This window comes from Gallinula chloropus (assembly GCF_964237585.1).
Source record: "Gallinula chloropus genome assembly, chromosome: Z".
Classification (NCBI taxonomy): Eukaryota; Metazoa; Chordata; class Aves; order Gruiformes; family Rallidae; genus Gallinula; species Gallinula chloropus.
The window spans coordinates 69,906,783-69,930,705 of NC_140089.1; the positions used below are offsets into that span (position 1 = coordinate 69,906,783).

Genomic DNA, 23,923 nt, shown 5'->3' on the forward strand with positions numbered 1-23,923 from the left:
ACCAAGGATATAAGAGATTTAAGTAGGTCTGATGAGCAAGCAAAAATGCAGGTAGTTAAGAAGCATGTAAGGTACCTGAGCAACTTAAGTGCCTCCAGATCGCCCATTAGTACCCACTGCCATGCCTGCTGCCTTGTGTCCACATTTTTTCCTGGAAGTAGATGTGCAAGGGAAGAGTACAGCACTCAAATCTCTAACAAATCTCAGAGCTGCTTCTGGATCCAACCAGGCAGGCCCACCTGTGCCACACTGGACAGCTCTGCACCATGCCGCTTTTCCCTTACAGATATAGTCTGACTACAGGTTGTAGTGTCACCCCTTCCCACTTCTCCCACCCTGACTGCCAGATTTTTGGTCTAATGTACCTTCTTATGGTTTCTCCAAAGCTGAATTCAGTCTGTTAAATTTACAGGAGCAGAGTAAATACTTTTATGCTGTGGTTTGGAAACTGTAATGCAGCAGTAATGAAGCAGAGCATCAGAATTCTGAAGTAAACTCGAAACCAGGATTTTGGCAGGATTTGGGATGTAGTGCTTTGACTCACATCCATGTTGAGATGAATCTGGCTGGCTCTTCTGTGTGCTAGTTTACTTCAACATATCAGTCCCTCCAAATTCATCTCCTTTGGGATTACTCTCATTCCAAAATTAAACACATCTAGCATGCCTTCCAACCACTGCCATATCCAACTGAAAACAAAGCAAGTAAAAGCAATCACCAGTACACCATTACAAGGAATAAACACTACACAATAATTTAATCTACCCTCACCCAACAGACATTAACCAGGAAGAGGAGTGAACAGAAACCCTGCCTGAGAAGAACCCTTAGTCAGGTCAGGCCACACAGTTTGCATGATAGGGCAAACTATACTGACTCCTAAGCAAAGAGATCTATAATATAGCAAACCTTTGTTCACATCTCTAATAATGAGAGTAGAGACCTCAATTTCAGAATGACAGGCCGTTCTACATTGTGAAAAAAAAAAGAAAAAAAAAAAAAAAGGCCGGAAATAGTTTTACAGGATAAAAAAGGAGCTATTCAAAAAGTTCAAGTCCACGTACATGAATGAGGGCAAAATCACATCAATTATGGGAAATCTTGTAATTGTCACAATAGAACAATCTTTGTATGACCACAGGAAGAGTAAGTTGTTTAATCTCTGACAGTTTATTATCTCCCTCAGAGGGAAAATTAAAAAAGAGGCTCAGTCTGCTTTAAGCCCAGCTGCCTGTGTACCAGATCCCTTTAACAAAACTGTCCAATAACAAAAAGATTCCTGTAGCCTGCAAAAAAGGACTTCCACTGCAACATGTGAATTAAAAGCTTGTAAGGAGGCGGGGAACCTCTGGGAGGAACGCATTGCACAACCCAGATACTATCTAACATTTCTTCATGATAAAAAGATCTGCTTACCCCTCTTCATGCCAGTGTGTGTGGTTTAAATCTGGCTGTCCCTGTAATTAAAGCCACCTTTCTTGCTGTGATTTAGAACTGCATTTACTGTATGAGCTCCAGGGCTTCCAGGTCTCCAGTGGACTGGGCCTGCACGACTTCCAGGGATCAGAAGCAAAGCAAGCCTGGCTCCAGGCCAGCCAGAAGCACTGCGCAGGCAGCCCGCTCTGAGGAAAGCTATTTCCTCGCCCTTTTTTTTTTCTGCAGGAGGCCTAGCTGAGGGAAAAAACCCAACATCTGGTCTTTGAGGGATGCAGTAGTGTTAATACTCCATTTCTCAAGTCATGACTGTGGGAGCTACATGTAATTTCCTGATCATTCATAATCCGGGGCAGGATTATGGGTATCGATAATGTAGGGGAACTCGATTTGAAAATTATTTTCTCAGCTGACACGCAGTGCTGACTCTCTTGCATAGCCACAGTTTTAAGTAAAGACAGAGCTAATTTTTTGTGCTTACTGATACTAAGGCAGCTGGCACATCAATGGGGATTTTTTGAGGTTTTTTGTTCTGTTTTCTGTGCTCCTGGAAACGAAACATGAGTCAATTTACTAGCTGAGCCATAGTGCTTACACAAATGGGAGAGATTGCTGTGGGTAGCAATGAGATTTGCCTCACTATCATGCCACTGGTTTATCTCAGAATAACTATTTTTTCTTGCCAGAAAAGATAGACTGTACCAAAAAGTACCATCAATACTTTAAGAGCACTTGCCAGCCACAGTGCTGAGCTGGGATCCATCATCCAAAGTATTTTGTATTTATGAGCTGTGCAACCATCTCCTTTTGCAAAATGTACTGCCATCTACTTCACACAGGGAAAATGGTACAAAGTAGAGAAATTCAAAGTTATGTGAGTAACAGGAAGCCTCACTCAAATGTAAGGCAGCTCTTAGCACCCTCTTACCAGCTGGGGCCTCCTTCTGTCACCCACTCCTCTTCTAGATCTTCCAGGTCTATGGCAATACTTTATTACAGGCTTTACTACAACAGCCCTTCTATGTACCTTCTACAGTACCTTCTATTTGCTTGAACAGCTAATGTAAAAAATGGGTTATTATTAAGGTTATTTTAGCAAAAGTAGCATGGTATTGTCCAATAGGAAGCCCTTCTTGGCCAGAAAAGAGTAGGGCAAAGCTGATGAGTATGGTTGTAATCTTTCTCAGACTGGTGAACTGGTCTGCAATGGGACATTCATCATAACATTTGTAGACTTTCCACAAAACACACCACGATGTGATTCACCTACTTAAATGCAAAGGAAAATCGAAGAACCATCTGCAAAACATGTCAGTTGACAAAATTAAATGCAGAACAGTCCTGCATTTTATAACAATGAAATTGCCTCCTTTCCATTTCGTTCAAAAATAAATGCCATGATAAATATGCTCTTGGGAATGCCAAAGGTGATGTTTTAAATAAAGAAAAACTTTTTTGTCTGATGTTATGTGGAGCAGAAAAGCACTTCCACTTGATGACAGAACTTTTATACAAGAAAGATTCTTTTCCAAGCATTCATATCCACCTTGAAAACATGATTATGATTTTTCAGCCAGATATCCCCCATTTATGAAATAAACATATCTCTTGAGAGAAAAAAAGACATCTCATCATCAAAGCCAGAATGGTACATACATAATGAGCCATTAGTTCTCAGCATAAGCATCACTGAAACCATATAACTCAAATTGCACTAATGGGACCCACAGGCTTGATTCTCTGCTATTTTGGATTTGACATATTTATTTCCTTGTGCACAGTGGATGTGATGTGTATAGAAGAAATTTACCAACTTCCACACCCGCTTTTGGACCACCCTGGAGGAAGTGTTAAAGACTAAATAAAGAATAAAACATGGGGAAAGGAAACCAAAGTCTGTTTCTATTAGGCACAGCTCATTCATAAGAAATTAATCATCCCTCAGCCTAATATGCACCAGTTTTACCCATGGGATCCAGTAAATTGATCCGATGTCTATCAACTGCCATGCTCTTCGGACCAGAAATTTGCTCCGTGCTGAGCTGATGACTGCACTATAATGTGAAGGTTTGTCTGATAAACACCACTTCAGGTCCCTTCACACAGAATCCGTTTGGTCACTGATGTAGTTACAGCAGTCTTCCCAACTACTTCAGTGTGCCTCTAAGAAACTGTTCCACAACTATTTTCCTACAGCTTTATCTTGCACAGCCCAGCGCAATACATAGGTATTTTCAAGTAGCAACCACAAAGCCACAAAGCCAGTTGATATCATTCCATTTCTTCCTGTTGCTTAAGATGTCCTGCTACATCCAGCATGTGTCTCCCTCCCCTCTTCTGCGCATACCAATGGAGCACATGCTTGCTCTGCAATTTTGCTCAGCATATTACTCTGCGTATGTTGCAATGCCATGCTGGATGAGCAGCTCTTTGGCCAGACAACTCCAGGCTCCTTTCAAGGTTCACCTCAGACCTGGGGATAACAAAAAAGAAAAAATTGATGGCCTCAAACAGCACAGACTAAGATGAGTTCAGGAAAAGGATCTGGGGACAATGTTAATTTGGTGCTTGAGTTCCTACTTTTTTAATATTTGATGTGCCATTTATGTAGTGAAATGGACATCATTTAGTATATTGGGGGGGGGGGTTAATAGTACTAGAGGAAGGTTAGCTTTAATCCTACCAGTGAAATGCCACCGTTACCCAATTAACCTTTCCTTTTGCTGTATATATTCCTCTTGGCAAAAACAAAATTGCCATAAACTTTGTTTAAGAGAAAACAGTCTCAGTTTATGTCAGTTCTGTTTGCATCTGCAGCAAAACCCTCTCAAAGCTCATCTTTACTGCTGATAGACTTCCACCAGTCTCATTTTCTAACCAGCAATTGAACTCCATTTGTGTTCTAAGACTTAGAAAGGCTGAGACCCTATTAGAAAAATTTCAAGCTGAAACTTTGATAATGAAAGCAAATCCATGTAGTTGAGTGTTTCTACAGATTTACTGTCCAAATAGTCTTACATGGACTCAGCTACTGCACCATGCCTGCTTTAAGACCGACGAGTATATTATATGTGAAGAAGTGATAAGGGTACACATTAAGATCACATTAAATCAGTCACTCTTTAATTAATGTGAAGAGAACAAAGCAGCAGCTTTTTTCAGTTGGTGGTTTCTTGTTATTACATATTTCTGAGAATTACTAAGTGAGTAGTCTTTTCTTTTTCTAGAAGCCAGAGTGCACCATATTATTTAAAATTGTTTTCATATGGTAACAGATTATCTTTTTCTTCTACAGGTAAAGATTTTCAACAGATGTCCACAGACCAACCCAAAGCAAAAAACCTTACTCCTTACAGAAGTAACTTGCGGAACAACCTAGCTCCTGTACCCAACCACTGTGCTCAGAAAAGTAAGTACAGGCAAGTTTCAGTTACAGCATCATACGGTTTGCCTCCATCACTGCCATCTGAGGCCATGAGAGAGGTTTCATGTTCCTTTTTCACAACATCATAGAATGGGTGAGGTTGGAAGGCAGCTTTGGAGACTGTTTAGTCCAACCTCCCTGTCCACAGGGGTTGCATACAGCAGTGGCTCAGGATGAGATCCAGTTAGGTTTTTAATACCTCTAGGGATGGGGACTACACAGCTTCTGCAGGCAACCTGTCCAGTACTTGACCACTCTCAAATTAACAAAGTTTCTTCTTACTTATTTGTGCCCATTGACTCTTTTCCTTTCATAGGACACCACTGAGGAGAGCCCATCTCCCTCTTCATTACCCACTCCAATCAGGTATTTATACATATTGACAATATCCTCTGAGCTGCCTTCTCTTCTCAAGGCTGAACAAGCTGAAGCATCCCAGCCCTTACAGTCTCCCCTTTGAGGCTGGACACTCCAATCCCTTAATCCTCTCCATCTCCCCCTTTGTTGTATTTGGTCCAGTATGCCCATGTCTGTCTTGTACTGGACACAGCATTCCAGATGTGTCTTACCAGTGCTGAGAGGAAGGATCTCCTCCCAGTCTGCTGGCAACACCTTTCCTAATGCAGTCTCAGATGCTGTTGTCTCTCTTTTCTGCAAGGGCACATTCTGCTGCCAGGTTCCTTTCTGACAAGCTCTTCCCCAGGTGTTTGATCCCCAGCATGTACTGGTACAGGGAGTTATTCCTCCCCAGGTGCAGGACTTCACATTCCCTATTGTAAGAGTCTTGTCTGTCCATTTCTCCAGCCTGTCAGGGTCTCTCTGAATGGCAGCACATGCACCTGCTCTATCAGCCACTACTCCCAGTTCCATATCATTTGCTAACCTGTGGGACGTGCACTCCACTGCATTGTCCTAGTTACTAAGGAAGACACTAAATAGTATTGGCCCTTGTATCAACTCCTGTGGTATTCCTGTAGTGTCTGGCCCAACCCTAGCTGGGCTCTGTGCTGCTGATCACAGTCCTTTTCTCCAATGAGTTTCACAGACTTAGCCTAGTAGAAGCAATGTCTGTCAATACAGAGGAGAGTTGGTTCTACATTTTTTTCCAGAGCAGAGGTGACTGGAATTCTCATAGACATGGGATTTTTCACTCTCCATTTCTCTTTAGATTACATATACCTGTATGACTCCAGTAGCTTTACATAGGGGACAGGACATGAAGTAACATGGTGACTTACAGTATGTAAAGAGATGGATGACACCACCCTAATGACTGCCATGGCAGAGAAAGGTTGAATATGTGAGATGAAAGCCAGGATAAAGAATGACTCTTCTGCAGACAGGATGAAAAATATCATGACACTGACTTTCGTGTCCTTTTGCTAGGAAAAATCAGAGAGACAATAATTAGAACAAGATCATCAAGTTTCCAATAATATTGTCATTTTATGAATGTTACACAGGTGAAAAAGATGTTCCATCTCTGTCTTACTTGGAGGGATATACAAGCTTTCACACGAGAACAGGAACAATTAATTTCTCTCATTTCATCAGCAACTGATTTGGGTAGCTTCAACCACACAGGAGCTAAAATAAAGGGATTCTGAGAGCAGCTACCATTTTTTTCCTCTGCATTCTCAGCCAGCTCCTCATTCCCAAGGGAGTAAGAAGCAAGGTCCCAAAGAGCAGGGAGAGGCCTCACCCTGCTCCCACAGCCCCGGCAGTGTCAAGACTTAGTGTCCCAGGCAGTGGCTCACATGTTCTTCACATACAAACACTAAACCCTACTCCCATAAGTGTCCTGCCCTCACATTCTGATGCTCCACTAAGTGTGATCCCCCAGTGTATTTTGGATGAGGATTTGCAGCTTACTATTTACCATCCTGCAGATCAGCCAGGTCCTAAAGTACTCACATTTTGGAGCTAAATTTAAGATTCACCAACTCTTCTGATCTGAGTTTCAGAAGCAATTCTGCAGTTATAACAATATTACTAAAAGTGAAACAGCAGAGGTGGCTTTATAGGGAACATCAGGCCGGGTAGGGGAAATACAGAATCCTGCACTGCTGCTACACAGCAAGTAAGAGAGGAACAAGAAAATTAGAGATATGTGGAATACTGAGGTGGTATTTTCTGCCTGCTCAGAGGAAAGAAAATAATCACACTGTTTTCAAAAACCCAGCTCCACGTCTTCCATTTTTAAGCTTTCTACTAATGTTCTCTGTGTCTTCTAGTAAAAACATAGTTGTAAGCAAAATCCTAAAGAAAAAATATTTCGCAATCACTGGCGTTCTTGCAGTAATTCATACAAACAGACAGGGTTTTAGTTCTAGTCTCATGCCAAAATCTGTGTTTTACAAATAAGATACAATTGTGACAGCTAATAATTGTGGTTTAATTAACACAGCACATTTATACAGGTGTCATTACCGCTCGAACATCAGTTCAAGAAAATAACAGAAAAGCAAAGTTATTTACAAAATAGATTACATTTCTTCTTTGTTAACAAAAATGACACATTTGATCCTGGAGCTTTCCAAATGACTATTTCAGAGCCAAGATTTCACTCATCCTTCATCCAGCCCTAAAAATATTACTGTTTTGGAAACAGCCTTTATCCGGGCAAATGGCTCCAGAAACAAAGCTTGAAATATAAACATTTGTGTTTCTCTAATATTTGCGTTACATAAAATGCGTGTTAAAAGCATGCAACAAAGTCAGTGGATAAAAAAAGCAACCAGGGAGCTAGAACAATAAAATAAGCATAAATTAGAAAGAGAACTGAAACTACTCAGAGATTAACAGAAAGAAGAAACATCTCCCAAAAAAGGAAGGGCGGTGAAAAAAAAAAAAAAGGAAGAGATGCCATAATCTGTGAGCAAAACATTTAAAAATATAAGTTAGAAAAAGTGTAATAGCAATGAAACTGTCACCTAGGAAAGGAGTATTCGAGTGACTTTAAACCATAAACTCCTACCCTACAGATGTTCCCAGGGCCAAAGAGGTCTGTCACATGGCTTCTTGAGTAGCACAGACTGATATCTCCATTATCCTGCATATTGCTACCCCAACCCCAGTATACTCTTTCTATCTCATCACAAGACGCTCCCAAGACCCCTGGAAAATGGTCTTACAACTAACTACACACACCAGTCCCAAAATGCCAGAATAATTTTCCAAATATGAGACTTACAGACAGCTCTCTGCTGCTTTCACTTCTTCGTGTGGCTTAGGAGGCCTGAAGCCATAGTGAGGTTATTGTGGGTTATTATGTGTTGAACAAAACAAAACAACACCTATTTCTACGGGTCATTTAACAGTATATTCTGTTGATCAGTGGTTCATTTTGCTGTTATTCACCATGATTTGGAGTTTCATCTTTCCCAGTTTAACAGCAAAGGATTCCACAAAGCACCCTCCTCTTTGCAAAGGGCCACTATGGTCCACTGTTTGCAAAAGGAAGAGGGCCTAAGAGTCATCCCTTCTGCTGAGTGGTACACAATCTTTGAGCAGTGCCTCCCTGATGGCCTTATTCTTGCCTGTGCCATTTGTAATAGTGGCCATGGGAGAGTCACTACTGTGTGGAAAAGGCTCCCGGATTTGGTAGCTTTTATTGTAACACTAGGTCTTCTCTGAACATGAGTAATTACTGGTGCTTTTGCTGCATATAAATTCTGGATGTATGGCAATCAACCGCCTCTCACAGCCCCTAGTGCTGGGGCTTGAGGCTCCTGTGTTTCGATCCACATATTAACGGTCATATTAACAGAATATCTCAAAGCCATCCATGCACCAGACCTGAATCCTAATCAAATATCCTAAACTGAATGCAGTATGTAGGACTAGGTGTAAAGCATTGATGTTTGGATGCTATTTTTTTACTTTGTGGAATGAACAAGGGTTTGTAATGGCTACCTGGTTATGGAGGTGAAGGTACATCACACCACTTTCGCTCTACTTAAATCCATCATGAGGGCTAATCTAGTATATAAAGTGTTCTGCAGGTATTTTCCATAGGTGTAAAGTTTGAATGCATGAACATATGCTTATGCTCGAAGGAGGGAAACAAGCAAGCCTATCAATATGCATGTGGTTTACATATCAAAATTTCAGTGAACTCAAAAAATTCTATCATGTGCCAGAAAACAAACAGGCTCATTTATTATATTTTGCCCTGACTGATTTACACAAATTCAATACAAACTAAAGCAAAGTATTAATGTTAGTTTGGTTTTGGTTTTGGTTTGTTGTTGTTGGGGTTTTTTTAATGGAAAGGAGAACTAAGTGATTTCCTGAACTTCTGTATATGAATGAACCTTAAATATGCCCCATGAATTACTCTACATTGCCAAAGGCCAGACAGCTCTAGTAAACACTGCCTGATCAAGGCCATCACCACTTGAAATGTACTGAAATTAGCATGAAAAAACAAACAAAAAAAAATGCAAAAAACCTACACATTTATAAAATCCTCTCTATAAAGACTTCACTGTGCCCCAAGTATATACCTGGCAGCTCCTAAAGAATTAGTGGTCCTGATAAAAAAACTATGAAAGGTGAAATAAGTATATGGCATGTTGGAAACATGGCAATGGAACTTCAACCTCTTTTGCACAACGTATATAGTAAAATAATACATAGATGCAAAGCTCTTCCAGTGCCCACTGAAGTCATTAGAGAGGTAATATTTATTTTCATTAGGACAAATTTCTGACTTATTAATTACATGTTACATAAATCTACAGACACAGAAGGCCTCTCATGACAAGACTCATGATGTTTCTGCTTTGCCAAAGCACAGAAGCTTCAGGGTTTCTGCTTTAACTTCTTCAATATAATTCTGACTTTCTATTCTACAGCCCTCAAGACACTCTATATGCTACTCCACCTATGAGTTCCTCAAATGTGCTGAATGTTTAGTTTGGTTAAGATTTATTTATTTTAATCAAGTTTGATTTGTAAGGTCCATCTTACCACAGGTGCATTGACTGCAGTAGTTATTCTGTTCATACCAATTGATTACGTGGTCTGTTATTTCTAATAAAGACTAGTACATTTACCAGTTTACCCTCTATTAAAATATTTGAAATCTAGATAAACATCAGATACATCTCTGGAATTACACGTGATTTTCATAGGTTTAAGACAGCTTACTCTTCTCCATTCCTCATTTCTGTAGAATTTCCCTGAACCTGCACCAGGTCAGAGATTATGAAAAGGCTCCATCTGTCATAACAGGCCTCAGGAAAGGAGAGGTGGTGGACTGTGACAAGCTGCATCCAGAGCTTGTAGCTGATGTATCTGGCGTGGCCCATGACCACAGTCTGTGGGGTGAAGGAGGAAGTTGCTGGGTGCCTGTTGCTGAAGCTTGTTCTGGTTTCATCACCTCTTTCTCAGTTTCCTCAAAATTCATTCTTCATTAGTCTGGGTGATTCTTATTGTAATACTGTTACTATGGCATACCACAATCCTAGTAGTGATGACATATGCATTATTATGGAGCAATTAACATCATGCAATTCAATTCATTGCCTATTCTCACCTAAAACCAGATCCCCTTGAGGTACACACCACGCTGCCACATCCTTCTGCATCACCCACCACAGAGCACCCTGGTCCTTAGCAAAAGCCATCCCATGGATGGCTTTGCTTTTGACCAAGGCTGGACTAGCCCACACTCTCTTCCCTAACATAGTCCTCACTTGCACAGCAGGGTCTCTTTGCCCTTCTACAGTACAGAAAAGCTTTGGTAGGGCTGGGACAGCTCAGTTGGCAGACCTCCTAGTCTTGACTCACCAGGTGGCCTTTGCTAAATGTCCCAGTGTTTGAGGGTCCCACCACCCATTGCTCTCAGTGTGGTCTTGAGCAGCTCATTGTATCAGTCAGTGTTCCCAGAGGCTGGTACAGGACACAGGATGTGATACACCCACTCAGTGCCCAGGTGGTTTTGTGGCCCAGGTGTCTCTGAGGGTGTTTCAGAAATGAGTCTTGTTCTCTGACTCAGTTCTCTCTGGGATGCCATGTCGCCACAGGAATTGGTTTTCAAAGCCCAGGATCATGTTCCAGGTCGTCTCATGGGGCAGAGAATACATTTCCACCCATCCAATGTTTGCTTCCACCATTGTAAACACGTTCCTTGCATTGGCATTTTTTTAGGTATATGATCTGCCACACCTCCCCATAATTATGTTTCATTCATTATCCTCCATACCACAGAGGCTTTAACAACTTGGCATGTTTGATCGCAGCACATTTCATATTCCTGGATGACCTGTGCTATAGTGTTCACGCCTCAATCACAAGCCCATCTATATGTTGTACCCCTTCCTTGTTGATCTGAGGTGTCGTGGACCCATTGAGCTATAAATAATTCACCCTTATGTTGCAAGTCCAAGTCTACCTGAGCCACTTCAGTCTTGGCACCCTGATCCACCCGATGGTTGTTTTGGTGCTCCTCATTGGCCTCTCAGATACGTGAACATCTATGTGATGTACTTTTGCAGCCAGGTTCTCTAGCTGGGCAACAATATCTTGCCTCAGTGGAGCAGCCCAGATGGGTTTGCCTCTGCACTGCTAGTTGCTGTGCTTCCATTGCTGTAACCATCCCCCCCAGGCACTGGCCACTTTCCATGAGTCAGTACAGAGGTAGAGCCCTGGCCACTTTTCTCATTCAGCAATGTCTAAAGCCAGCTGGATGGCTGTCAGATCTACAAACTGACTTCAGCAGCTTCTGCAGCTCATTGTGTAAGACTCCATACAGCAGCCTTCCATCTCCAATGATTTCCCACAACGCAACGGGATCCATCAGTGAACAGGGCATATTGCCTCTCATTCTTCTGTAATTTATTATACTATGGGGCAAATTTAGCACATGTCCCCTCCTCTTCTGGTGATATTCCAAAATCTTTGCCTTTCTGGATAGTCCATGATCACTTCCAGCATTTCTGGGCAATTGGGGGCTCATATTTGACCAGTGCAACCTACTGACGCTCCAAGTGAAGCACTGCATCAACTACTAGAAAGAAAATTAACTTTATCCCAGCCGAGACCAGGACAACCAGGAAATAGAATGATAAATGACAGGTTGAGATGGTCACCTTTTGAACTGAGCGCTTTATAGCAGGATTCTTCCTGCATGTAAAAAAAACAGGGAACAAGCATGATGCCAGTCTGAGGACAAGTTTTTGGTTCTGAGCATGGTTTCTCATAGCTGACCCCTATGAAGTGTTTGTGGTTAGTTTCAAGGGATGGAGACAGAATCTAAATAACCTTCTTGAAGCTGCCATGGCTAGTAAGATGAAACTCGAACTACAACATCTCAGAGGCAAATGTTCATAGTCTCTCATGTATTCATCACAAAATGTGCAGATGGAAGGAAATTACAAATGGAATGATAATGCAACCAAAGGAAAAATTATTATGAAAATTTGAAAGAAAGTTACTATAACTAAAACAAGAGATGGTGTTAACTCCAGTAGGGATCTCTTCATATGGTTAAACTGAAAAAAACAGTTTGTATACAAAGAACTTGTGAATAAAATGGAAAATTGAATTGAAAGAAGCTAATGCAATTCACAATAAATTCCACAGCAGAGAAAAATAGGTCTACAATTAAGGTTTTGAATTCTCGTTTTAAAAAATATATGAAATTGGTTAGTGGATTGCCCAAATGAAGGAGCTTCAGAATTCAAATCTAGAGAAAATACAGAATTCTATTAGCACAAACACTGTTACACTGATGAGTGTGAGGTGGAGATTATAGATTATCTAAATCCACAGCTTACAAGACTGTTGACACTCATGAGACACAGAACAGCTAGGTTCCTGTGTTTCAGTGTGGTTCTTCATGAGCTACAGGGCATTGGGCTGTTTCTGTGGCCTGTGACTTACAGAACATGTGAGGACCTATCTTCATGATTGACTGCCTAGAACACCCCTGAAAAAAAAGTCCTATTGTTTTCCATTTCATCTTCCAAAGATTTTTATCAAAATTTACCCTGGGTAATACAGCATCCTCCCACAAAGGTTTTGTTAAAAATAATAGATTCCCACTGAACACATCTGTTTCAGTCAGCCAGTGGTTTTTGAAGAAAAAAAACTTCTTGTTGAAATCTCTGTACATAGACCAAGTCTCCTTCAGACAAACTACAGATTCTCTGCTTATCAAAAGTAAACCTTTGCACTTATCAAGTATTACCAGTAGTAAATTGCTTAACACTGCAGTTGTTTTCTTCAGTTGAAGATTTGTCCTGTCAGGGCTTAGCAGTCTTTTCCTCATATTTTGATCACATTTTTCACATGCACATAACACAACACTACAGACAACACAAGAGAAATGATCAGCAGCTCAAAGAATGTATCAAACTCGTTTGTAAAAATGTTGTATTTTTCACTTTCTGTGCACTCTTTCTCTCTTTTTTCCCCCCTCTCTAGTTCAGCTACCATCTCAGGGTGCTAAGAAGTTTAAGTCCCTGCCTTTAAATTCCCTAAGGACTGATGCAGTTATTCTCCCACCAGCCCTAACCTCCGGATCCCAGAAAAAGGGCCATTCTCAGAGTCATTTGCGATACTCTTTCTTGCCGGGTCTATCAGGAGAGCCTCTGAAACCAAGCCGTGTCCTGCCTGCTATCCCAAGCCAGAAGAAAGCTAACCCTGCAGAACAGCTTGAGAAATCTCTCACCAAACCAGATGCTGAAAATTAACTCGTTACACTAGCCTCAAACAGTTGAAATATGTCTAAGAGCTTGTTACAAGATAACTGCACAGTAAAATCTCATTAATTTGCACTAACGATGCTCTTGTGAACTCGAGTGTAAATGAGCAAAAAACAAGAACGGGTGTCACGTCACAAAGGCCGCACTGTGTAATTGTATAGGTATTTTCATTATAGTTTTCATTTATGATGAAATTACTGAGTTAATACTTAACGTGCTGTGAATCTATTTTGTGAATGTAATTGTCATGACATGCAATCTTGTTGCAGCAATGTGCTGTTAAGCCTTTGACAGAAAACAGGAACAAAGAGTAAAATTTTCTGTGTGATTTAAAATTGTAATTAGAGCAACATAAATTGATGGGGATTCTCTGTTATTTGTAAGTGCAAAGGTGCTGATTCTGAGGCTGTGTGCCATTGAAAACATCTTTTTAAGATTAAAGCTTAAAATAAAAGGCCGTTTTAGCAAATGAGGGGGTTTGGCTCTTTGTTTTGCACATATTTTCTACGCTGCAAGTTTGTGGGGCTCGGCAATCCAACAAGCTAAAAAGGTAGAATGCAACAGTAATCCCTGTGGGGCAGACAGGGCCATAGCATATGCTCTTCAAAACTGTTCATCACACTGACATATTTATGCCTCTTTCATGTAATTCTTCACGTTCTTCACTGACAAAAATGCCATTTTGCTACTTTGTATTGTTATTTTCATAAAAAAACAAAAGGATTGCAGAGTCCTGAGTTACTAGGAATTATTTCATCACTTGGATCACTGAACTGAAGAAGGAAATCTACCTAGGCTGCTGTTCAGTCAAGGGCCTTGGAAAGGGCTGCAAGCTTTTGACTAAACATTAGTCAAAAAAGATTAAAGTAAAGACCGCCCTTTCCTAGGGGCCAACAAAGGTGCCAGCCTACTCTTGCTTCCAGATTCTTATCTAAATCTTGCTGCTCTTGCCCTGAAGGCTTCCCTGCTGCTCATTATGGAGGGTCTGTGGGCATTTCCCGGTGGGGAGAGGGGGAGACAGAGGGAGTAATCCCTTTTGCCACCCCTTCTGTAACATCACCATTGATAGGAAACCTGTCCTGCACCAGCTCCACCTCAGCAGCTCATTCAACCAGGACATGGCATTTCTGTTTATCTCTAGATAAATATTTTATTAGCTGTACAAACATTTCTTTTGCTGTCTCACAGTAAAAGACAAACCTGACATGAAGGCAACAATAATCATGTCCCAGTAGCTTCAGTTTCTAATTTCCTTGTGGTAATGACTGTAAATAGAAGGATGGATGGTGGCTGTCACAGACAGTCCCAGAAAGAAACAAAGCAGAGCACAGCAACAGCTGCTCTGATGCAACACGGGGAAGAGGGAACCTTTGCACACAAATAAAAGGATGTTTTATTTTTAAACATCTAATCCAAATGTCAGGGTTTGAAGCTCAAATTCAACAAGCAATGTAAACCTCTAGCTGCTTGCTGAAATCTGGGAGAACAGAAAGCTTGCGTGCTTGGGCCTGGCAGGCAATGTAGCCTGAGGCTAGACGGAAAACCTACTGCATGACAGGCTCCATTAAAGGAAAAATCAATTCTGGCATGCTCTGCCTCCACACACGACCAGTCCTGCTCAGTCCATCCTCACTGGAAAGTCCAGAGTTCCTCCCACAGGTATTTGCTCCACAGGGTCACTGCCAAGCTGCTCTGCTCTTGGCGCCTCTCAGCTTGTCAACCCTTGAACTCCACCAGCTGTGAACCCCAACTTCTCTGTTCTGCTGCCGGCCCTGTTGCCCCTCTCCGTGCGGCCTCACAGGCCTCACATGAAAGGCAAGCGGGTTACAAGTCGGATCATCAGAACACTCAGGCCTCAGTGAAGAACTCAAGCCACTATCCAATGGTACAGAGCTGGTGGTTTTGGTGCAGAGTGCACAGAGAAGGGAAAACTAATTCACGCAGCTTCTGGCTGGCAGCAAATTAACCCCTGTGTTAACCCCAAGTGTCAGTACAGACATTATGAGAATGGGGCTTGCCTTCCCAGAGTGAGATCCCAAAGTAACCCCTCTGGCAGCAATTAATTATCTTTAGTTTAACATGCTGCTTGGGAATGGGTATGGTGTGTAGAAGGAAGAGAAGACAGCAAGGAAATCCCAGTGAGGTCAAATGTTTGTCACTCCATCGCCACTCTAGCCCTTTTGAATGGGTAAGAAACCCCAGGTTTTTGCTACCAACTGGGATGCATAAAATGATGCAGGTCACATGCTGCAATTCCATTATTTCCTCAGGGGAAGGGGATCCTTATTGCGCTGTGAGAGAGGGTGAATCTCTCTCATCTCTTGGATTGCCCTGCTTGCAATAGGGACCAGGAGACTCCCTGACTGCCTAATGGCAATCATCTAAGAGCTGTGGTGGCACCCACTTGTTTGTCTGCTGCGGTTCCATGCAGGAGACTGGTGCAGTCTGTGTTGGCTTCCCATTCAGGCTTGAACAAATTTCAAATGTTTCCAGTATTGCAGCAAGAGAGAAAGGGAGAGACATTCCCCCATGCCTTGGGCTAGACACTTCCATTCCCAGAAAGGATGCAATCAGCTTTTTGGTTTTCCTATTCAGCAGTGCTTTGTTAATGCAGCATGGGCAGACAAAGCTGAATAATGAACAATTTTTGATCAAAGATAACACTGTCTTTCAAATTAAATCCCTTCAAAAACGCAGAATTTTAGGAGCAGTCACTCGAGCTAAAAACTCACCACTGCCTCCTCTCATACAACCAGTTTGCATGACAGGAGACATCTGCTAGATGAATTTTTCATATAATTTCCCCTTTTTTGCCTTATCTTTTTCTGGTAAGGATTTTTTTCTTTTTTTCCCTGGGTCTCCAACTCAGGAAATAAGACTTATGCAGGAAAGGAATGCAAATCTAACTGCCTGTTCGAAGTTAAGCATAGAATACCGTATTTGCCTGAACAGAGACAGTCTTAATTGCATGGCAATCGGAACTAAGACCCAGGTCACTTAGGTGCTTCTTCTGTAGGCTGCCATTAAAGTAGTTGACAATTTACCAAATACGGATCTTTTTAAAAATAATTCCAATAGAAAGCACTAAAAATTATTCTCGGAAATGTTTCCACCAGAAACTATTCTTATCTTTGGGTTTGATAGCCAAGTCGTACAGTAAATAAACAAGTCAAGTTGAAGTCTTTCACCTTCAGAGAGCAGACTGTTGACTGCAGCATGCTGCATGAAGGAAAACAAATGAACCAATACCTACTTAAGCTACACTGACCTCTTGCTCAGACCTTTCCTGGAAGATAATGGCAGGAGAGACAATAAAAGGCTAACACAGTTGATTAGCAATTGCCAAGAAATGTCTGGTCAGTAGGTCATGACAGAGGTTAGGCTTTTTGCCTCTGTCTAGTGATTAAGTATCTCTGGTGTGTTCTTTTGTAGCACTAGTTGAGTGTTAACTCACAGTGTTGCAGTACTCAGGTGTCTGGGGAGTTTGGCTTGGCACAGAGAGCTAAAAAAATTATATATATATATATACACACAGGATACATTTTCTGACCAAAACACAAGATACTTCCTTACTGGAACATGCTTTACATTCCATATATCATTCTTATGATCAGAATTTTTAAATGCTTTTAAAAACAGTGCAGTCTTTATTCCAGTGGACCATTTACTTCTTATACATTAATACTGTATGGAGTGGTCCACTCTTCCAGAAAACTGAGCAGGAGGTTAGCATTAGTCCATTATTTAAAATGGAGAAAAACATTGATATATATAAAACATAGGATTTTGCAATATTTCAGAGGTCATTCAAATGCTATTGTATTGATGAGCAAAGTATCTGTTGAGTAGGCTAATTTTCTAGTACAAATACCCAGAAGAGAAGCTATATCTTCCAAAATTAAGTCCTAATTAAGCATTTTAAACACCTCTACCACTGCCAGAGGTGGCGAGCTCCGTCCGTTCACCCCAAATACACTGCATTCTTCTACTGTCATGAAAGAACAGTCTTCACAATCCATGTATTTTTCCACTGCAAAACAGCAGAAGCATCGTAGTCACCACAGCAACTTTTCAAACAGTTCTAACAGGGCTGCAAGAGCTCATCTGATCATCCTGTCATCATGAGTCATTAGGCCTGTTGTTAGTCGGCACCTGCATTACAAGAATGATTTAGAAGAAGACAGAAGTATTGAAAGCATGCGTTATTTGCCTTTGTATTTTGAAACCAGAATTTTTCTCTCATTATTTTAATCGGGTTTTCCTATGTTCCTTGGTCTCAGAGAACAGAAAGGTTTTCCTGTGCCGTGCCTATCAGCAGAAAAGCTCCGTATTCTATTGGCAGAAAAGCTCCATAGTACAACAGAGGCAGTTTAGACCTGAGGTTGTCAGCTGTCCACATCAGTGGTGCCTCTAACCAAGGACAGTGAGTAATACTTGATGTATAGCAGCTGACACCGAGCCAAGAAATAAACTACAGGCCCACTAGGATCCTAAAATCCAAGTGTACCCTCCCTTCCTACCAGCCAACACTGGACCTGCCTCCTGCAGCTGCTACCAAGCCTAGTAAGGTCTGCAGACACCTTCATGGTCCAGTCCCTGCAGCAACTTTCTATTCTCCATCTCACTGTTTGCAGTGCCTGAGGGTACTTGGCATCATGGTGTGACATTCTGCTGCTCTGCAAACACCAAGAAGGAGGTGTTCAGACCTGTCCAAGAGGAGTACCTGACTCTATGCACATGCTCATTCCTGCACCTTTGTGCATGTTTCTGCACTCAGCATGTGGGATACCATCCTTTGGGAGAAGGATGTGGTGGAGTTCCTTGCATTACATGGGAGCAGACTGAAACTGTCTGAACACATCAATGTGCTAAGGCTCTGTCCAGCCCCACAATGTGACTCTGTAGCTACCACCACCCCTACAAAAGACCCCACAGTCATAGCTTTCCTTGTCAAGATTACAATGGGAAGACTAGTTTGGTAAGAGGACAAGTGAGGGGACAGAGCAAGAGAGGCAGATCTCCTGCTGACAGACAGTGCCACAGAGTCAGCTATAATTTCAGCTTGTCAACTAAGCCAGAGGTAGCTTTGCACATGTACTGAAACTGAAGGGGCAGTTTCCCACAATGCATGAATAGTTGGCTGCACTTAAGTGGCTAAAAGTGGAGGCTGTATCTTTCATACACAGACATTCAGGGTAAATATCATCCAAGGAAGGAAAAAATATATGGTCTGACCAGAAAGGCTATACTAAATACACAGGTGTAAAGTCTACATTTTCAGTTTCTAAAATTTGCCAATCCAGTTCTGTTTCTGAAACAACTGTTTGCACTAGCCTCCTGGAAACAAGGCAGAGATTTATTACTAAGAACAGCTAAACCAAATTATGAGATGATGACTTAACCCAGAGTTCTGGAGCTCTCACTCCTGTTCCATCCAACTCCCAGCTCCAGACAGATGTACTTTTTCTGATCTTAAGGTCTAGATCTTCTCAAAGGTTCATTCGTGCTCCAGCTGTTGATCCAAAGAGACATCGTGTGTAGGGAATTTATCAGAAGGAGGCTGGACGCTATGGAAAATTCTAATTCTTGTAATTCTAAAAAAAGTTATTGCACTTTGGCCTCCCCTGTTACTGTGTCTAATGCTTTTTACACAATTCACTATGCTATGACCTTACAGAGATTTTTCTTCCGTTCTTGATTTGGGCATTTTTTTCAGTCTGTCCTGGAAACTACAGACTGCAGCCACTTGAAGTTTGTCATTCCTTCTCTTCAAGCTAGTTTTATAAAAGATTGATTTTCCTATAAATAAATCTTATTTTCATTGTGGGTTCCAAGACATATCTTGGGAAAGCTGCTTCGATTTGCCGTGGCTTACATTTCTTCATGAGCCACAAAAGCATGCCCACTAGAAAAGGCTCGTGATAATTAATATGCACAGCAATTTCCACTCAGAGATGTGGTGATTCATCAGTGGCAAAGGCCATGAGGAGCAACGCTGTCCTTCTGCTTTCTTCTGTTCTGCTGCGGTTTTTTACACCCAATGAATTTACAACAGCACTTTATTGTTTTCACTCTTAACATACATGTCTACTATACATTTAATCAAATGCTGCATTTACAGGCCCTTTAGAAGCAGAGCTCAAGCCTCTCCTACTCCGTTCTTGATGCTGAGCTTGCACTGCTTAGTTTCAGAAATGCAAAAATCAGTGCATCAGGGCTCTCAGCTATACTACACCTTTCCCAGGAGCAGTCATTGAGAATGCAGAAACCAACTTCTTAACCATGCCAGCTGTGAGGTCTTAGGTCTCTTGGCTTGCAACAGCACGGAATACTTTTCCAAGTTCCTTTTCACAAAAAAAAAATCACATGACATCAATACTGTCAGATCTATCAACATCAGCTTTCAATGCTGATTTTTCTAAATATATAATCATCACATGTCAGACAAGTGTCAAAACCAGACTGAAGCTGTGGCAGGAACCAGGGTAAGCTCTTCATCTAAATGGAAAAAAGCAAGCACCAGTGTTTGCACACTTCTGGTACTCTCTGGTACTAAGGTGGTAAACAGGAAGGTAGTCTGCTTTCTCAGAGGTTTTATTCTGCTCTCAGCTTTTATACGAGGACAGCACCTGGTTACTAAAACCCACAGAGATCTTGTAGCAAACTGGACAATAATTTTTATATGCTCTAATTAAATTTTGCAGTTAACAAAGAGTAACCACTTGAGTAACCATCATTGAAAGCTTCCCAGGAGGCTTGTAAATAGTATTATCCCAATGCTACATATGAGGAAACTGAGGCAGAAAGATAAACCACTAAACTTCCACTAGTGGTTTCTAAGAACTGGACTTGGAGAGCTACCCTCAGTGCTCAGGTGTTAACCCTCCAAAATGTGGCTTCTGTTTTCCCTCCTTACGGGAACTTGCTTTTGAGTGTTCAGTATTTATGGCATTCAGGTGGAGAAATGTAGGAAGCAAATTAAGGACTGAAAAGTAAATATTATAAATGGCTCTCCTCAGGGCACAGTGCAGAGTCAGTCTGACAGCAGATTCTGGCCACTGGCCTATACTTGTTCTTGGCCAAAAGCCACCTTGGCCAGCTCAGCAGCAAAGCTGCTGCTGAGGAGCATGTAGTAGTCACTATCACTGGCAGTCTGAGAAGCAACATTACCCACGGCCATGGACAGTTCACAGGATGCTGGGGATCCTGGCCAGGAACCACAGCCCCAGAGCAGTAGTAAGGGACTGAGAAAGGGCCTTTATCTTCAGGAAAATTAAGTGACAAACTTCTTCATTGCAGATACTTTGTGTGATTACTGCCTGGGCTAGGAAAGGCATTGGATGAATTATCTGCCAGCTGAGATTACCTCTTTCTTTGTCTCCTTGATCCTCTTTGTCCTCTTGTCTTCTCAATCTCCTTAGAGGATGGAATAGAACAGGCTGAGATTTTGGAGTCTCAGTACTTGCCTGCCACCCCAAACAACAGAAAAGAGCTAATAACAAGCTAATACATAAAAAGCCTGTCCCGGCTGCTTTCCTGACAGCTTTTGAGACTTCTGTCTCATCAAACGACACCTACAGCAGGTTTTCTGCAGTAGTCACTGAAGAACGACTGTTACTACCTAGGAGAGCTGGGGCCGTTCTCACAGAGAATGGTTTTGTTTCACATCCTCTGGCTGATCCAAATCGAAATGCTACTGCCCTCTAGTACTGCCTATAGAGGGATACAAAATACGATACATGAGGTCAGCAGAACCTTTCTTGGGCAGCATCCCTTGGCAGGTACCTCAGCACAGCACCTTCACTCAGACAAGATGGTGGGTGACAACCACTTGGGCCGGCAGACTGGTGTTTACAGGTTAACCACAGGAAAGTGCTGACCAGGCATGGGGATTGGCGCGTTCTCCATTTTCACACATGCAAAACTCTTGCAGTATGTTCCAAGTTCCTTTGTTCTTTTCCTTGACTTGCCTTTAAGAATTAAAAGGCCAGTGATAATGGTGCTGACAACTGCTTCCTGTGAGCCAAACCAGCACCAACTACTCAAACCACGCAGGCCACTGGAAAGCTGTAGGATGAGTTCAGTTCTTACTGTCACACTTTTATTTCAGCCAACAGTCCACTCTGAGAAGTTTCTTGTAATAATGTGACAGCCAGATGCACGCAGCCATGGAACTAAAATCCACCTTAATGTAACTCCCTCATTTAACATTCTAAAGTCCATAATCTTAGTTTACTAAATCAAATGTTGGGTTAAGTTCAACAGTTGGGCCGATTCAGAATAACAAGTACGAAAAGTTTCAATTGATGATTTAAATTATCCTAATTTAAAATGTGAATAAAGCCTAGAGACTTTTCTCTCTGTACTAACCTTCACTTGTTTATGATTTTATTTGAATATACCATTACACAAGTAGAAGCTTTACTTATCTTCTGGCCCATCTTATGAACTATGTGAGAACATGGAGCTGATTCTCACATTCACGTGCATTTTTTGCAAGTTTACATTCTGAAATCGTGACAAATTCTGAATTCCACATGACAGAATTTGGTGTTTGTTTTGTCTTGTTTTGTTTTGTGTTGGTTGCTATGCACAACCACATCATATTATTTAACTATGTAATAGTATTCCATTGATGGTTAAGTTGATTTTTCTATTTTAGACATTTTTCAAGAAAAAAATTAATTCCTCAGCTGCCTGACTCAGAGAGGTCAGAGATCTGTGTCAAAATGTTCTCTAAATAAAGACCTTAAAGAAATGCTGCCACAGGTGTGAACTACTTCCTTTCAGGCACATCTACCAACAATCTCAATCCTACAGTCTGAGAAACTGACGCTTAATCTATTTTTAAATATATTTTCATAACAGAAGTCATATCTCAGCCGAAGGGAGAATTTTTAGAGAGAAAAACATCCTGATGATTTGGCAACTACCTACATTTTGTCAAGAATCTGAATTTTGCTGGGCAGTATCTCTTCCTCCTGTTTACAGAAGACACCTGAAAGTGGCCAGCACTGACCCTTCAGCCTTTGAAATGCCACTGGCATGGTAGGATGAGCAGAGTTGACACTTCAAGGCCACCAGCACACGGCCATGTAATGCATTAGTGGAAATGATAACACTGTATGACCTCTCCAAGAGCCATGTCGCAACGTCAGATGGCTGTGATTATTTTCAGTGCACCAGGGTATAACCTCAGTGTAAGGACATGTATTTGTTCGGGCGTTACTTCTTTGTACTACAACCGTCCGTCATCTTTAAACGATTACCCAGCTTTCCCAGGCAAGTCTCCCTGAGCACGCTGTCTCATCTGTACAGTGAGTAAGGAAACACTGAATAAGAATACCTGGGGTGATGTGCTGTGGTTGGGTATTTCTGCTTTTGTTTTCAATGTTAAAGGAGTGTCTGCCAAATGCTGAAACTCCAGGAAGACAAAATCATCTGTCTCCAATCACCAGTTCATTTCTGCTGTGCATTTGGGGAAAAAAAAAGTCACTTTCTTTGTAAAAAAGCTGTTGCCTTCAGTTGTTTCAGTATCCTTCTCAATGAATTAGTAAGATGATACATTATTTTAAAATCAGAACTTGCTTCCTGAGGCTTACAGTTGCTACCTCAACACTCTGCAAAGAGGAAACGGCAGTGCCTGATTTGGCAGAACAGAACAGCCCAGCAGCGAAATGGAAGGAAAGCTGATGATGTGTTGAGCTCAGAGCCCCACGCGCCTATCCAGAGGCATTCTGGAAAGCTGCTGCCAAGGGGGACAAGGAGGAAGGAAGGAAGGAACTTAGTATCAACCACTAATTGCCAAGCTCCCAAGGTGAAGCTCACAACATGATTTCAGTTAAACCAAGAGCTACACGGAGTTATTCACAGTAGCTGTGAAAGAAACTGAATCCTAAGCGACTAGTAAATAAATCAAAATAAGGTATTCATGAGAGGTAGCAGCATGGTCTCTGACTTGATCTGATTATTTTCAAAAATGCAGGTTTAGGCTTCCCATGTATGACGAAACAAATAGCAAAATGCAGTTCCACTTTCAAACGGAAACCTGCTTCCAGGGAGGCAAGAGGAGTTTATTCCTCCATTTCCCACTGTCATCCTAACAATGACTCTCCCTTTTCTTTTGGATTATTGACCAACTTCTGCTGTGAACGTACACCGACTTTCACACTGCCCATTCACACTGGCCAGCACAGACCTCACTGGCTCAGACACCGCCTCAGGAATGCGCTCTGTATACATTTGGACTGTGCAGCATTGTACAGATGTGCCATAGGGTGCCAACACTGTGCTAACAGTTTTTACTTTCTGGGAACACTTAGCCGATTTAAATTAAGATCTTACTGGCAAG

General features: G+C 41.7%; 1 protein-coding gene across 1 annotated transcript in view; it reads left to right on the top strand.

Moving 5' to 3' along the window:
* Positions 1 to 13,560, top strand: part of ANKRD55 (ankyrin repeat domain 55) — a gene marked incomplete at both ends in the record, with an annotated part of 55,501 nt that extends 41,941 nt beyond the window's left edge. Inside the window, 2 exons of the mRNA XM_084278754.1 lie at positions 4,730 to 4,843; positions 13,292 to 13,560. Coding sequence (XP_084134880.1) covers positions 4,730 to 4,843; positions 13,292 to 13,560 — 383 coding nt within the window. The remainder of the gene's footprint in view (positions 1 to 4,729; positions 4,844 to 13,291) is intronic.
* Between the last annotated feature and the right edge of the window lie 10,363 nt (positions 13,561 to 23,923).